This window comes from Panthera tigris, chromosome A1 (assembly GCF_018350195.1).
Source record: "Panthera tigris isolate Pti1 chromosome A1, P.tigris_Pti1_mat1.1, whole genome shotgun sequence".
In the NCBI taxonomy this organism is placed as follows: domain Eukaryota; kingdom Metazoa; phylum Chordata; class Mammalia; order Carnivora; family Felidae; genus Panthera; species Panthera tigris.
The window spans coordinates 64,915,994-64,933,550 of NC_056660.1; the positions used below are offsets into that span (position 1 = coordinate 64,915,994).

A 17,557-nucleotide genomic window follows, 5' to 3' on the forward strand; every position below is an offset into this window, starting at 1 on the left:
AGAGAGAAGAGGAAAGAGGATCCGAAGCAGGCTGTATGCCGATAGCAGTGATTCCGGTGCGGGGCTTGAACTCATGAACTGTGAGATCATGACCTGAAGTTGGACACTTAACCGACTGAGTCACGCAGGTGCCCCAAATGTCTCAAAGTTTTACACGTATGAAGTAAATAATAAATTAGATGTATTCATTTGAAGACAAGGAGAAACTACCTGTATTTAAAAATGATGAGAGTATTTACAAGTTTAATACTTCCGTAATATATTAGAACCAAGGTAAGATGTGAGGAATGGAAAGAATCACATTTCTCTCTGCAGCTGCCTCCTGCTCTCTTGGACTATCCTGCCTTCAAGCTCTGCCCATGCCTCATCCCCCATATCTCATCCCTTGTTGATTCTGACCATACCTTCTGTGCCCTTCCAGATCCCTAACCATCAGTTTCTCTGAAAGAAAAAAATAAGGTGATGGTAAAGACCAAAAACACTGGCAGTTTGGAGCTGGGGTCTGCACCATCTAGGATGGCATGTTTGAAATCATCGCTGTGCAATTGTCAGAACAGATTTACACAGTGAACTTACTGGTTTCCTTCAGAGGAATTACTTTTGCAAAATACGGAGTAAAAATTTTATAACTAAAATAATTCGTATTTAAAGTCTTTATTGGGAAATTGACAACATCAAAGGATGACACTAATATAGGTTATTTGAGTGATAAGATCCACTGAAGTAGAACATTCATTGAATTTTAAAACTTCTGGGAAAGTTTAAGCATTCTGATTACGGTCCTGAACAACTTCGCTAAAGAAGAGCAGCCCTTAAAAATATGAAAGGATCATTTACAATAACGCTTCCCACTGATAAATGTTGCACAAGTGCTTATTTGGAGGTTTTGGGAATGTGAACTTAGAGAAATGAACTAGAACATACATTTAAAGACTACTGCGATCTTATACTCTGCCGCTCCCAATGAGCTGGTACAGGAGCTCCACGAGACTGAGAACAGCCCAGGACTATTAGCTCCAATTTAAATTCCTTTAGCTATCATAAACTCTGGGCAAAAGTTCACTTATTCTAGAGTATTTTACCACCCCAACTCCGTTGATGATTTTCTCTAGTCAACTTCCGAGGCACCAGATGAACAAACTGAATGGTTATTTGAGGCAACCTACCCAAAGATGAGGAGAATGTAGCTCGGTATCAGGCACGGCTAATTGACTGTGGGCATTTTAATAGTTCAAGGATGAGAGAAGTTTGGCATAGACCATGCACTCTGAAGAGGGCCAAGTCTAAAACAAATACTGCAGTGTAATCAGATGGAATCTGGATGTTCAGAAATTAAAGTGTTCTGTTTTGGGAAATGTTACCATCTTCTTTATAGTTTTAGATTTGATTTTCTACCTACCTTTTAGGAAAGGTGAGGTTAGTAATCTCCCTCCATACTCCAAATCTCTATAAAAGCCAAGAGTTTGGCTATAAAATGTGATGCATTCGGGGCACTTCATCTTGGTTGTTTGTTTGTTTGGAGTGTGCATTTTGAGGTCCCCATGTGTCACCTCTGAGGGCAGAGAGTCTGCCCCACAGACCCACAGAGGCTGACTTCTGTGGTTAACGAGGTCCTCCTGTCTCCTGCTCTTTCCCACCATGCCACTCACCAAGTCTATTCCTGGCGGTGTTCAGACCCAGGGCCATCCCTAGAGAGAGCACGATCTGGCAGAATCACATTTCTGCTGTCACCTCTGTGTCTTGGAGTGAAAACAAACATCTGGGCAGGCATTTGGGGAAAGATGTTGTAAAGAGTGACACACAGTTAAGGGAGGCATGTAAAGGGAGGAAGAGCCCGTCTCTTCTTTCTTAGAAAACATGACAATTTATGGCCTGATTGTATGTCCTTCAGCCTTTGCTCAATCTCTAACTTCCTGTTGGAACTCCCTTCTTCCACATCTATAATTTCCCTTATTTAGTTTAGAGCTAGTGATGAGTTTGATAAAAATTCAGGAACCTGGGAATTTACTGGCATGAACTTCAGGTGCCCTAAGAAAGCATGCACCTGTGTAGGCTGATTGTCTAACTCTGCACCTGATCTTGATGGATAGGCACCTATCGTCCTGAGTTGCATATAGGTTTCAATAAATGTTTGCTGAGTGAAGATGCCATCAACATTGTTTCAATCCCACATTTCCTGGATTTATGGTCTCTTATTCTGATCTCCTGGAATGAACTATTTACTATTAGCGATAATATTAATGATCTTGGAGGTACCTATTGGCACCCCAGTTGAGCTAAATGTTGTATATTAGTGATCTTGGAGGTATCTAGCGATTACTGTTTAGATCTTGGAGGTATGTAGTGGCACTCCAATTGAGCTAAATGTTGTATCTAATTATGTAATAAATAACGTAGAGAACCTAAGGGAATTTGAGAGAGTGCGTGGGAAGCTTTTAAAGGATAACGCTTTCTTCTGCTTCATGAGTTACGGCTTTGGAAAAGGCTCATTATTATATCAAATACTCATAAGTGTTAGAAAGTACGTAAGCCGAGTAAAGTATCAAATTCTTGCTTTTGGAGAAATTGGAACAGGACGGGCTAGAGGTAATTCTTTGTGTAGCAGAGTATGCCATGTAGGATTTCAGAAATGTCAGTAGTTCACGTTGCAGGTCTCTGCAACAGTGGTCTCTGTCATGAGCGCTCTGCTCTTTGAATACTAAAGCATCCATAGACAGTACATAAATGGGGAGGTGGGGCTGTTTTCTGATAAAACTTTATTTGTGGACAATTGAATTTGAATTTTGTAAAATTTTCATATTGTGTAAAATATCATTCTTTAGATTTTTGTCTCCCACCATTATTGTTCTCGGGGCCTATAAATGCAGATGGTGGGCCAGATTTGGCCCAGGGGCCATGTTTTAGACACCCCTGTTCTAGGGTCAAAAACAAAATAAATGAGTAAACCTACTAAGAACAAATTATGCAATTGTCCTAAGTCTTTGTGGCCATTTGAAATTATGAGGTTACTTTGGCAAATATCAGTGACTTCAGATTGGGGGAGAAAACGGTACTTCAATAGGTCAGTTCTTCCACAAAACCTTCTTTAGTATATGTTAGAGAGAAAACAAGGCTCACCCTAGATTTGACCACATGTTTTACGTCCCTGATCTTGTATGCTTGGGAGCATCATCATGGTCTCTACCTAGACACTCTAGCAAGCACTTTGCATAAAAGATATACTCTTCCTCCAGTAGGATTCTTCAACACTCTGGTAGTCTGTCCATCTCTTCACTGTCTACATGCTTGTCTGTCTGTCTCTTCATCTCTGCCAGGGCCTGTGTAAAGGCGTTGACTTTTTGGGGACACTTCCAGTTCTATAAAATATCTAATACTGCATTGAATTAGAATGGCAGCCAGTTATACATGCCTCCATGACCTGTGCTCTCGCGCGCGCACACACACACACACACACACACACACACACACACACACACACACACACATGCTAAGCTTGGTTTAAAGTCATCCTATGAAGAAGTAAGTTTTCTTCCTGTTTTTATTTAACACTTGACGTACAAAATACTGATTTTCTTGACGTGATTAGAAATTACCGTGTTATCAATCCAATTTAATTTCATGAAACCATGGAGTTTCTTCCACCAATATCCCAAGTATAACTATTTACCTCAGGTCATACAATGTTTATTCTCTTTTGGTCCGCCTGTCACCAAAAGTCCAATGCATTTTGCTGAAAACTCATTTGTAATGATTCAGAAGTAGAATGTAGCCCTGATGTACTAAATCTTGAGAAATGGACATTCCATTTACTCACGATAGGAAGGGGTGGGGGACAGACTACGTAGATTTTTGAAAATGGTTTATAGCAGGTCAGAGAAAGGAGCGTTATGCAGAATTGTTAATGCTAAAAGCCCATTCAATCTGGATACAGAGTTTTATCCTTATAAGTTAGTTTTCATATTTTATAAAAAGTAAATTAGAAATACAGGCCATTTGCTTTTGATAAAGCTATTTTTCATCCTTATCAGTGTCTTAACCTCTGGAACTCTGCTTCTTCCTGGGATGTGAGTATCAGAATGACTTGGAGAAAAGTCGCAAAATTCATATTGTTCCATCCTTACCCAGTTTGGTATTGTCAGTACCTTCCAATGAGTACCTGTTAGGAACATACCTGTGGTTGAATAAGGGTCAGCGACTGCAACAAGCGGGAATAAATACACGGTGGAGAACCATGGGCTTTCTCAGTGACAGGGACTTGGAAAGAATCTATTCTAGGACTGGGATTTTGGTGGGCTGGTTTGGGGGGTTGGTTCAGAAAAGCAGGGCTTCCCCCTAGATTGGTCAGATGCTGTCAGAAAGCAGAGGTAAATCTACAAAAAGGTAACTCAATAAATCTCATCAATAAGGAAGGAGAGTAGTGTGAGGTTCAGTCTGTAAATGGTAAAGAAGTACACTCGTTTTGCCTCAGAGAGGAAGTGTTCAGTACTTTTTGGATGGCATAAGGCCTTGTTTTTGTCTGTGCTTAACCAAAATTTTGAAATGACTTTGGTTTATCTCATTTATCGTGGTCTCGGAGTAATTTTGTCTGGGGTTGGTATTCTGTGAGATTGTTTAAGTGTAATAGACTATCATGACCTAGCTGTGAGTTGCCATGCCGGCTTCTGAATGTCAAGGGCAGCCTGTTTTTCTTTCTGAATATCTATCTATCCCCCGCTCTCCTCTCTAGCACAGTTGTAGTGACTGCTACTTTTTAGTGACACATTTCCAAGTTTTTATTTCAAAATACTTTAAATGTACAGAAATAAGCAAAGATACTAGTATGATACACATCTGACGTCCATCAAACAACTTCAGAAGTAAACAATTATAGATTAAAATATTTAAGCTCCTCTCTCAAATCCTAATTTTTCCTGGAAGTGAACTGTTACCTCGAATTTGATACTTATCATTCTCAAGTACAATGCATTTTCATTTCCTTATTTAAAAATATACATATGCTGGGGAGCCTGGGTGGCTCAGTTGGTTGAACGCCTGACTTCGGCTCAGGTCATGATCTCACGGTTTGTGAGTTCGAGCCCCGCATCGGGCTCTGTGCTGCCAGCTTGGAGCCTGGAGCTGCTTCGGATTCTGTGTCTTCCTCTCTTCCCCTGCTCACGCTCTGTCTCTTTCTCAAAAATAAATAAACATTAAAAAAAATTTAAAAAATATATACATATGCTATTTTATGGTCTCCCTTCCTCCCAGGAGTTATATAAGATCTGACTTTTGTACACATATGTTGGCATTTTTATTCAGGCATTGTTTTAAGTAGGAGCTAAAGCATCAAACAACATAAACAGGAAACACCCTACACTTCACACAGGGTCACAGGACGTAATTTTGTAGAAGTACCGTGAAACATTATAAATGGATTTTAATCACCCCATCAAGTACTTTGTACACTTGGTTTTCAGTGCCCTACAGTGACTTCAATCACAGGGGCAATTGGTTGGTTTGGTTTACGAAGATGTTGGGTGGTTTTTCCTTCTTCCCTGCACAGGCTCTGCTAAACATTTTGACACTAACAGAGCTACATCAATTGGAAATGCACATTTTCTGCATTAACAGACCGTTTTCATTTCATGAAGCAAAGCTTCGGCTCCTCCTCGCAAATAGTCCTGAAGAAAGCGGTATCACCAAAAGCAGTGGCCTGGTATATCCAGAGATAAATATGTTGAATTAAATACCTGACTTTCATTACCTCTTACTTTATATATCCGTAGAGCATAAGCATTAGTTAAGCCCATCAGCACCTTCCTCCTTCCAGGAGCACGTTTTCTCTCTGACAAGACATGTCAACGTGGGGAATGTGTGGCACATGAGACATGCCATGAAAAACATACTCGCTTTCACCGAGAGCAAAGGTGATGCGTTCTGATAGACGGACAGGCAGAGCCAGAACACCAGGAATGATACCCGTCTTTTCTTGCCTTTGCTGCCACACAGACTGCTAATGAGGCTGAGTGTCTTTTGCGTGGCTTAAGGTTTCCAAGGACACGCTTCCAACCGTATGATGTCTCTTGTCATCTGGTGTTACTTGGCGTGTTTCAAATTAAAGCAGAGACGTCGTCATGGTCTTCTGAGGTCTTTAATATACTCTCATTTACGTGGCATGGCCAGGAACTAAATATCACATGTCTTAGTCTGTTTGGGCTTCTGTCACAAATATCATAAGCTGGGTGGTTTACAAACAGAAGACATTGACTTCTCACACTTCCGGGGGCTGGGAAATCCATGATCCTAGCCCTGGTAGCCACGAGGCGAGTGTCTGCCACCTAGTTCACAGACACCATCCTTCGCTGCGTCCTTCTGTGGCACAGGGGACCCCTAGCTCTCTGGGGTCTCTTTTATAAGATCACTAATCCCATTCACGCCATAATCACCCCCCAAAGGCCCCAGCTCCTAGTACCGTCACCTCGGCATTAGCATTTTGACATAGGAGTTTGGGGGCACACAAACATTCAGACCCCAACATCAGGTTCAGCTGAAGTCCTGAATGTTTGGGATGTTAAGTCTACCGAGGCCCAGATAAGTTCACGGGGAAGGCCGGACAGGGGTGGAACAGCATCCCAGGGTGGAAGGGAAAGGTCAGAGAAGCAATGTCTGCAAAGTCCTTATCATTCCATACTGACATTTGCCCTCTCATGGCAGGGGAACACTTAAGAATCTGCCCTCAAGAATATACATGCTGCACCACGGAAATGGAAGACAAGTTAAGCCAGCAGAGCAAACTCGAGTTCGAGAACCTCGTGGAAGAGACGAGCCATTTTGTGCGCACCACTTTCGTGTCCAGGCACAAGAAATTTGACGGTAGGTGGACCAGCTTCTGATTCACTTTGTTCGAGGTGTGCTTTCCTGAGGATCTTGGTTTTATGTGAAAAACATTTTTTTTTTGAAAGCTGGTGCTTTCCTCTCCCTCTTAAACATTTATAACTTTGTCTATTTTTAGAAAAAGCATGAGCTTTCTTGACAATTCTTAGAGTAATATGTTACAAAGCCTGCGTTAACGAAGAGCTGTTTTGAGTTTGTGGTTTTGCCTGTGAGATTTATTCTGAAAGATTGAGCTTAATTTTTCATGATTAGAGTGATTCTAATTCAGGTTTTTTCACATCATAGCTTGTCTTAATTTTTCATCTGGGGATTTTCTTTAAAGTAATTAAGTGTCATTTAAAATTATTTGAAATATAGCAACACTTTCGAGAAGACAGGCTTGTTTTAAGTGCTAATGACACAGACTCCTTTATTTTGGAGTTTGGCCCTCCAATAATGCAGCCACATTTTGCCCTGCAGTGACAGTGCATTCTGCCCAATGTTTAAATCCTGTATTGATTTCCTGATTATAAGCAATCCACTTCATTTCTATATTCTATTTGTTAAATAAACAGTTGGTATGAGAAAGCACAGAGAGTGAAAGTGATTATTACGAGCATGGCGACATTGAATGTTCTCATCAGCACTTGAGAAAAATATTCAAGATCAATCTGATTTTCGTAAACTGAATTAATAATGATCATGAGAAAGTTAAAATTCTTAGGTGGTTGCATGATATTTAACGCTCTAAGAAATGAATGCACGTGCCGTGGCTCATTGTAAACCAGACTCGCAAATTGTGGCAACCCTTCCTGGTACCTTTGGGTCTTATTAAGTTGTCCTTGGGCAGTGGGACTGCCATCATTTCCCTTATCCTCTCCAGTCCATGCACTGCAGAGCTAGTTTAGAAAAGGCTCGCCGAAGTTTTGATTTTCCTTTCTCTTTTCTCTGTAGTAGGTAAAATGTTCTGCTTCATTGCGGCTTTAACCTATTACAGCAACACCAATTCCTTTCAAATCAGCCCTCCTCGTCCTAAAAGGCAGGTCCAACCTGGTGGTGGTTTCAGTACTTAAGCTGATGTGACATTTTCCATGTAAGTCAATGGGACTTCCTCTTATCTGCCAAGTGTTTGAACATTTGCGTGGTCTTCTCTGCCCCTCCCTCTGTGTTCAGCTTTATATGTGGAGGTATATGAAAACAATTCCTTATTTAGAAGTGACGCTGTGCGTGTTGTTCCCTTGAATGAGGCGAGGGAGTACTTAGTTGTTGCCCTTGATTGACAGATTACAAATTCGGTGACATTCAGGAGCCCCTGAAGGGGCTCTGTGCTGGAGGAACTGTAATGTATCACTTCACATTGAGGCAAATTGAGACGCCTTATCGTTTGTTACAGAAAGCACGGAGAGTGATCTGGTGTTGTTGACTTTTACCTGTCTTTGGAAGACAATTCTAGTGCCTTTTCAAAGCTAGACTCCAAAATTCCGGAAAAGGAATTCTGGGACAGTTTGTGATACACAGCGTATATTCCTTTTAATGAAAATACTTTGTGTCTGATAGTTTTATGGGGAGCTGATTCATTTTTTTAAATATTTTTTGAATGTTTATTTATTTTGAGAGAGAGAGCCTGAGTGGGGTGGGGGTCAGAGAGAGAGAGAGAGAGAATCCCAAGCAGAACCCGACACGGGGCTGGAACCCACGAACCCCTAGATCGTGACCTGAGCTGAAATCAAGAGTCAGACGCTCAACTGACTGAGCCACCCAGGGGCTCCTGATTTGTTTTTTTAAATGCTATTCAAAAGGAATGAGCCTGATACTTGTATTCTCATAGCAGTGACTTTTAACAATGACTTTTTTCCCCCCCATACTAATGAATTTTACTTTTGTTTTACTAAAGAAGCCTCCATCCCTCTCTCTCTCTCTCTGTCTCTCCAGATGTGTTTTAAATTGTTTTATGTACTTGGGGGCACTATGTCAGTCGGTTTGACAGGATCTTGATTTTTGCTAAGATTAGATCTGACATGGGGGTTGACGAATTCTTTTTTAACAGTGCATCTCAGGTTGGGATGGGAGAGAAGTTGAGATTTTTTTCAAGGAAGCTATCGGCCAGACTTATTTTTAAAAATCAAAACGTGGCCCTGATGAACTCAGCTTTTGAAGAGCCTGTCTTAAAAAAAAATTATGAAACTATGTAAATTTGGAAGTCACCATTCTAACTTCGGCTACTTCTTTAGGCAGTTACATGAAGGTCAGCCACACAGTTGTAGGACTTATCTTCTCATCCCGTGAAGGTGATCCTGCGAAGTCACCTGTTGGGGAAAGGGGTACATTCACACAGCCAGCTTTCCGTTTTCTCCCTTAGCTTTTTTAAAAAGGAACACTTCCTCACTGATGAGTATCAGTGAGTGTGAGCACAGAAGTATCTAGGATCAGTTGTGGAATGGTACCCTGTGAGCCTTATTTTCCCAGATAAAATCCGTGGTGCCGTGAAAGACTTGGAGTTTATTTTTAGTGGTTTCCTATTATTCTGTGAGTCAGTTTGCATACTCACTGGGGTCTCTTGATCCAAAGCATCCGTTTTGCGTTTCTGCTGTGGTCCCACGTTCTCAGAGATCTTGATTTGTCATCAGGATTTTGCATGTTTTTGTTGGCTACCTGTTCTCCTTCGGATGAATGACTATTCCATGAGAAGGTGAGCACTCCCTTTCCTACCATTCTTATTTTCATTTAGGTAGAGCGGCAATTTAAGTTACCTGATACATGTGATTCAGTCCAAACCATATTCAGAGAGGATAAATTTAGCCACTATTAACCATCAATCTATAGTTGTTGTTTTCCTTATTGTACTTTCTTAGAAATGTTTTGATTCTATTTCACTTTTCATTTTTTGTGGCAGAGGTGACTCCTCAAATTTGAAATTCCCAAACATTTAATGTAACGTAACATTCTGTTTCTTGCCATGTTCCTTCCTACTTTTTATTAATGTCTTTGGTAATATTTAAAAGAAACACGGTATAGAATTATAACTATTCATTGAGTGGTCAGAAACTAACCCTGAATTAATATGAATTCTTCCCCAGCTTTCCTAAATGATCAAGCTTTGCTTCATACTCCCATTAGTCCAAAACTTTGTAGCTGAGAGGCAATAAATTGAAAGAGTACATAATATCAATTGCATACATTTTCCTTCTTTGGCAGAGGACTTTCTTATAACTGAGACGCTCTCTTTTTCTTTTTAAACATAGAATTGAAATGTTATGAAGGTATATAAAATAAAAGTTTATATTCTTGGCACTGGTACTTTTGCAAGTGGTTCACAAGGTTTGGGTTAGTTGGTTGTTGTTGTTGTTGTTGTTGTTTTTTTCCTTCTTTCTCTGGCCAAATCTCCACCTCTGGCTCGCATCGTGTACCCCTAGAAGCCCATCACCCTGCGGACTGGGGCTTAGCCTGCAAAGATTTCCTCAGAACAATTCAGTGTTGCACTCAATTTGCTCTGTAGCCAAGACCAGACCTTTCTGTCACACCCCAGGGGTTACAATTACAAAGACCATCAGGTATACCTGGCAGAGTGATCACAGCATGACTCCCTTGCTTCCTACCTGTCTCACCTCTGCCAAACACCCGACAGCCAGAAGTTTGCAAAACAAGTAAACAAATCATATAAAAACATTCAAAAAAGGGAGGGACATCCTTGTGCACCTGCTCATTTTCCCAGGATTTTTGTGTTTAGTGATCATTTCACCTGTCAAATTGGCATTTGTGTCTAAATCGCAGTGATTGTCATGCTTCTAAGTGGCTAACTTTTAGGATTCTAGGAAAATAAACACCAACCACATGCTCATGTTGGTATAGTATAGTAATAAGAGACAACTCCTGGCCCCGTTCCTCACTCTGTATAGATGCTAACCTATCGACCGAAGTGAACCACAGTGCAGAGCTCTGATGTAAGTCAAGAGTATTAGGCTACAGACTTGGTTTCATTCTCCTCGGTGGAAACTTGGCAAGTGACTTACCCTCTCTAGACCCCAGGTTCCTCGGAGCTCTTCAGTGGGGGACTCAGCATTGAGCCCCAGACTGAGCATTCCTGAAGCCCTGCTTATCATCACTGGTACCCCTTAGACCCTCTAGTGCTTTCCAGTCTCCAAATATGCTAAGATTTCATGAACAGCAGTATCCTCTCCTCTGTCTCTCGTGTCTGTCCTGTCCCAGTTATTGTGGGGAAGAGGTGATGATGTCTTGAGAGGGAAGTGGAATGAATTTTTTTTAATCCTTAAAAAAGAAAATTACCCACCTAAATATAGTCTTGCCCCCAAGGAACCTGGGGCCTAGAGAGGGTAAGTCACTTGCCAAGTTTCCACCGAGAAGAATGAAACCAAGTCTGTAGCCTAATGCTCTTGACTTACATCAGACTTATAAATAGCAATGGAATAGGAACTTGACATTTGCTTGAAATTATAACTAAGCTTTTATTTGTTTCGAGTGGACACTGGCTAAAAATCATTGATACTCCTTTAACAAGGCAACGGTGATATTGGTGGGTAAAGAATCTAGCCACATTTTTGGAAAAGGCAGGAATAGTATTCAATTAGAAGTTGTCTGTCAGTTAAAGGGGAACGGGTGTTTTGTGCAAAAATGTTATTGAATCAGCTAAGCTGTATTATTTATTCTCCTTATCTCACAAAGCCCTGGTAGCTTCTGTCTTAATGTGAGCACCAGCACCCTATTCTCCAGGAACGTGCATGGAATATGGATTCTTGAGAGACAGGAAAATTTCGTTGAAGGGATATTTTATTTTGCTTATTTTTTCTTCAGATTTATTTGTGCCGAATTTTATTCACATTTGAAACTCAATATGAGAGTTTTTGTTGTTGTTGTTGTTGTTCAGTTTGTCCTTCTTGGTCTTATTATTTTACTTTCCTTCCTGGTTTTTATTTATGCATTTTAATGACACACATTTGTCCAGAGATTTTTGCAGCAAGTAAATTTTTAAGAGCAAAAAATAAAAATAAAAATAAAAAAAGTTGAGCAGTAATTTCCATCTTTCTGAAGAACTTATTCTATACTAACACAGTCAGCTCTGATTTTACTGAATGTGGAAATAATTTATACACAGCGACATAATATTTTTATACTGCAAATCTGCTTGTGTTTTCTTTTAAAATATCATTTCTCATCTATATACTGTAGAGATGACAATAATGCAATGATATCTATAAAATATGGTTGAATTTTCCCAGAGAAAACACTTACTTGAATAGGAAAAACCGCTAAGTAGTTTTCCATATGTGGTAGAATCGTCTATATTTCCTGTCATATGAGTGGTGTGTGTGTGTGTGTGTGTGTGTGTGTGTGTGTGTGTGTGTGTGATTTCAGTTTGGAAACATTTATTCAGAACCTTATATGTAGAAGACACTTAACCAAGTGGGTAGTAGATAAAAAAAGTTGACTAATAATGACAAAAATACGGTCACAATCTGTCATGAAGTTTATCTTACCTCGTTGGGGAGACACAAGTATCAAACCAATAGTAAAGAAGGCAGGATTGGCTGTATCATATGGTGGGAGTCCATTGGAGGCAGAACGGAGGGAACAAAGTGTTCTACTTAGAGGCATCAGAGACTTTTGGAAGAAGGGACAGACAGGACTCTTAAGGAATAACTTAAGAGTGTGATAAAGAAGGGGCAGGAAGAGACAAAGGCACCAGAAATTTTGTATGCATGTCTACAAGGTCCTTGGGACGTGTTGTAAACATAGTTACTATTGATGTTTTGCAACATTGTTTATCTGTTGACATTTAGCTTGCATCTATCATGTAGATATTCTGTAGAATCGTGTCAGTCGTTTATGTCTTCTATTGTTTCATAACAAACAACTACAAAATTTCAGGGCATAAACAAGAAGTATTTATTTTTTCCTGAATGCATCTTTGGATTGTCTAGAGTTTGGCTATTCTGGTCTATGCCCTGCTCACTTTGGCTCTAAACTACTGTTTGGTCTGGTCTGTTCTAGATATTACTGTTCTTTTGGAGGCAGGAGTCTATCTTGATCATTTTCTTCTCATCATGAAGTTTAGACACTAAGATTCATAAGTGGAGGCATGGTGCCCCTTAATGCCCAAACTAGGATTGGCACACTCTCTTCCCAGGTTCTGTTGGCCAAATCAAATCTCCCAGTCATTCCTAACATCAGTGGAGAAGGGATTATATGACTTAAAAGTGAAGGTTGGGGGAGGAGTGAATATTTCTATATCCTAACTACCATAGTCCTCAACTGACTCCTCTTGTTATTCTCAAAACAACATTTTATGTTCTGCACAGGGTGGTTTGTTTGTTGTTGTTTTGGTGGATTCTCTAGGAATTCAAGAGGGATAAGTATTTTCTACATGAAGCACAGGGACATACCTGTTTTACCACTGCCTTCAGTCTCCTAGCACAGGAACAAATGCTAGCATAACCACACAGGCACACATGCACCACTTCCCCAATGTGATTCAAGAATAAATAGATGTGATATTCCTGTTTCTTATGCTACTAGTACTCTTGTTCGTAATACAGAATAGAAGCTAGCTGTAATTCATGAGGGTTATCATATTAATTATCTTACAAAATAATTAGCTGAACACCTTTAATTTTGCTAGGCCACCACCTCAATGACATGTATTTCATCTGAAGGACACATCTTTGGAAATCACATTGTCCTGGATTGGGTTTTAGAAATTGGAAACAGTCATACTATCACTGGAGAGTGATCAGTGATCTGCTAGTTTTACAAAAGGTCAGACTTTCCAAAAATAAGAATCAGCTAACAGGGGATTTCAACTTTGGCAGAACTAGTGCAGATTTACAAATCACAAATGCCTTGTGTTTGCACAATGTTGGAATAGATGGTCCATGGTAGGGGTCTTTTAAATGCAAATGCGTGAAGAACCCAGATCTTTGTACAAGTGAAATTTGTCTTTCCTTCCTCCCTTTCCCTTTCTCTTTGCCTTTGCCTTTGCCTTTCCCTTTCCCTTTGCCTTTCCCTTTGCCTTCCCCTTCCCCTTCCTTTTTTTTTTTTTTATTCTGCTCTTTGGACAGATCATTCCAAACTAAGGAAGCCCACTGCTGATTTACAGCGTCATGTCCTCTGTGATGGACTACCAGTCTTCTTCTAATTCTTAGACCCCTACCACGCACCTCAAAGTAAAACACATTATACTCCCAGTGTAGTTGTAATATTATCATCTTATTATCACCAGTTCCCTTGCATGGTGGCTTTGCTGAGCAGCTGTTTCACAGACAAGCCAATTTCTTTTAAGTATTGCTCTATCAGATGCTGAAACCAGCCCTACCAGAAGGGTTCTTGGTCGTGAATGTTAATGAGCAGACAAGTATCTGCTCTCTGACAGGGACTCACTAATCCTTTGAGTAAGTATGGGTAAATTACAGGAGAAATTTTATTTCAGTTAAATTGATCTGCCACTGAATAGAGAAAACTGATTTTCTTATTTTAATGAAAATCAAGAAAAATATTTAACGGTGGTGTAAATTAGAGCTCAGTGGAAACATTTTTGTCTTTAAACCTGAGAATACTCAGCTCAACGTAGACTAGTTTGACTGCATAGTGTATGTAATGATGATGGAAAATTCATGATCTCTGGTTAGGCGTGATGAGCACTGGGAAACAGTGTAAGTCACCGCCTCTAAGTGGGATTTTGCACCAAGATTCTTGACCTTCCCTCATGATAGGGAATCGGAATGAAACTATGTTTTCCTCCTCCGCTGAGACAACATGGTTTCCCTTTTCAAATGAATAACATGGTAAAGGCATAAGAAGCATTTATATGCTTTGAGGGTTCTAAGATTTAGAAGGAAAGATTCAGGTGAGAATCTGAAATGACAAACCTTGTCCTGACAGGAGTCCCTGAGGTGGGCACATTGAAGGAACGAGATGGACAGGAAAGTGATAATGATTGAATGAGTTGATGAGTCCATGTTTGTTTGTTTGTTTGTTTTTTAATATTCTCATTTTTGTATGGTTTCTAAATGTCTATAATAATAAAAAAGTTTTTTAACAAGAAATAACTGACTTGGGGCACCTGGATGGCACAGTGGGTTAAGTGTCCGACTTTAGGTCAGGTCGTGATTCATGGTTCCTGAATTTGAGCCCTGCATCTGGCTCTCTGCTGTCAGTGCAGAGCCCGCTTTGGATCCTCTGTTCCGCCGCCCCCCCCCCCAGCTCCTCCCCCTCTCACGCTCCTGTGCATGTGTGCTCTCTCTCTTTCTCTCAAAAATAAACATAAAAAAAAAACAAAACAAGAGATAACGGACTTCAGCATATACAGCATGGGAGATTTTCAGACCGTGAATTCATTGTAGATACCTAACAATGTCAGCAGATAATTGTCACCCTCATGTCTTGTTTAACAACAGTAAATTAAACAGAGAGTGCCATTTTCAAATTTGCAAAGATGAACAGAATTTACACAGACTTTAACTCAGATTGAGGCTACTTAGTTTCTGCTTCCATCCAGCATTTTATCATTGTTTTTCTAGAAATGGCCTCTCCAGTTTATCCCCATGAATAGGCGTGTTAAAAAAAAAAACCCTCTATTAAATATGATTCAAAATGTTGAACTCTAGTTTAGAAGATATATGGGGGGCGCCTGGGTGGCTCAGTTGGTTGAGTGTCCAACTTTGGCTCAGATCGTGATCTCACGGTTCATGGGTTTGAGCCCTGCGTCAGGCTCTGTGCTGAGAGCTTGGAGCCTGCAGCCTGCTTCTGATTCTGTGTCTCCCTTTCTCTCTGCCCTTCCCCTGCTCACGCTGTCTCTCTCTGCCTCTCAAAAATAAATAAATGTAAAAAAAAAATAAAAAAAAAGAAGATATATGGACACCATGGCAAGCAGACTGTTCATATACAAAATTTGGCAAGATTCAGAAGAAAATGTAAAATGTATATTATAAGTGCATTATAAATAACATTTCAGTGTTGCTCAGTAGTTACCCAGTAATTTTTAGTTGAATGACACCTACGTGAACTTGGCATTCTAGCAAATTAAAAGGAAAAGACAGCTTGCCTAAGCAATTAATTCCATAGGGTTCCAAGTATTCCATTAGGTAGGAAGAGAATATTAAACCAAATATGGAGGAGGTAGAGTCAGGAACCAGCTAAGCCCGAATGGTTCACAGCACCCTGAGAAATTTTTGGAAATCACTCAACACGGCTTCAGAATTTTCCACTTATTATTCTTTCAAAAGGTTTGTAATATTCATTAAATGGACAAATTTTATTTTGAGGATGACTGTATATAGAAGCACATGATCTTCATGCTGTTGCCACCTTACCTCATGGTTTAATTGAATCCAAATAACTTGAAAATGAAAAGCAAACTTTGAAGTCAGGTATCAGGGAATTGGGCCTCCAAGGCCTTTCCATGTTTGAGGAAATTGTAGTTCCCACATATTTTGTTTTTGAACATTTCTTTGCATATTTTCTCCATTTAGGAAGAATAACGCTGTGGTCTTTACAGGCTTGGGTTCCCTCAGCCCTTCTGTCTCCTTCTCAGCGCTGATGTTATGGACACCTGCTCATTTTCACTTGTTTCCTGTTCTTTTAAAAAGTGAGATCAATTGCCTATTCCCTGTGGAAGTCTAAGCTCTCTAAGTATAAGCATTAGGTCTCCTATTTCTATTTTACCTTCCTATGCTTGACTTACTACAGAGCATATTTAATAATGCTGTGGTTTTGTCTGGCTATGGCACTGGCCTGCACAGACCCAAGGGCACGAACTGGTCACATGAATTACTTAGGTTTCGGTAATAAATATCACAGAAGAAAATGACAAGCTTTGATTTCTAGTTATCTGTTAACTCTCAGGGTCCATAAACCTGGGAGTCATATTTGATTTCAATAGCATTTATTCCAGTGGACCTAATGGAACTAATTTAGATTCCCAGAACTATGATGGTCTTTATCTCAGGGTGCAAGTAAAAGCCCTTACCTCAAAAAGCAGGACGAATGTATACTTCTCTGTCACACACACACACACACACACACACACACACACGTGTGTGTGTGTGTGTGTGTGTGTGTGTGTGCATGACTATGGAGAGGTTAAGATGCACACGAGTCATCTGGAGGACCAGTTAATGTATAGGTTGCTGGGCTTGCACACTGGAAATTTGGATTCTTTGGTACGCATGGGACTCAGAATTATTTACCTTAAGCACCCCATATTAGTCTAAATATCCTGGTTTAATTGAATTGAGAGGTCAATTGCCAGGACATAGAGTAAGGCACAGAGAAATGACAGAGGTTTTTCAATCTTTGCTCTATCCTATTAAACATTGGGGTCGGGGCACCTGGGTGGCTTAGTCCATTACGTATCCTACTCTTGATTTCCGCTCAGGTTGTGATCTCAGTTTGTGAGATCAAACCCCACATTGGACTCTGTGCTGACAGCATAGAGCCTGCTTGGGATTCTCTTTCTCTCTCTCTCTCTCTCTCTCTCTCTCTCTCTCTCTCTCTCTATCTGTCTTTCTCTCTCTCTTTCTCTCTTTCTGTCGCTGTCTGCCCACCCCACCCCCTCAAAATAATAAATAAATAAACATTGAGAAAATAAATATCGGGGTCAGTTTAGGTCTGCCAATAAAAGGTCCCTACTGTGTTAGGTGGGATTTAAGTACCTACTGTTCATCACACAGTGTGTTTTATACATTAAGCAAGACTC

The 17,557-nt window shown here is 40.2% G+C and overlaps 1 protein-coding gene across 1 annotated transcript in view; it reads left to right on the plus strand.

Moving 5' to 3' along the window:
- Window positions 1-17,557, plus strand: part of GPC6 (glypican 6) — a 1,111,929-nt gene that overhangs the window by 279,306 nt on the left and 815,066 nt on the right. Inside the window, exon 2 of the mRNA XM_042979107.1 lies at window positions 6,691-6,849. Coding sequence (XP_042835041.1) covers window positions 6,691-6,849 — 159 coding nt within the window. The remainder of the gene's footprint in view (window positions 1-6,690; window positions 6,850-17,557) is intronic.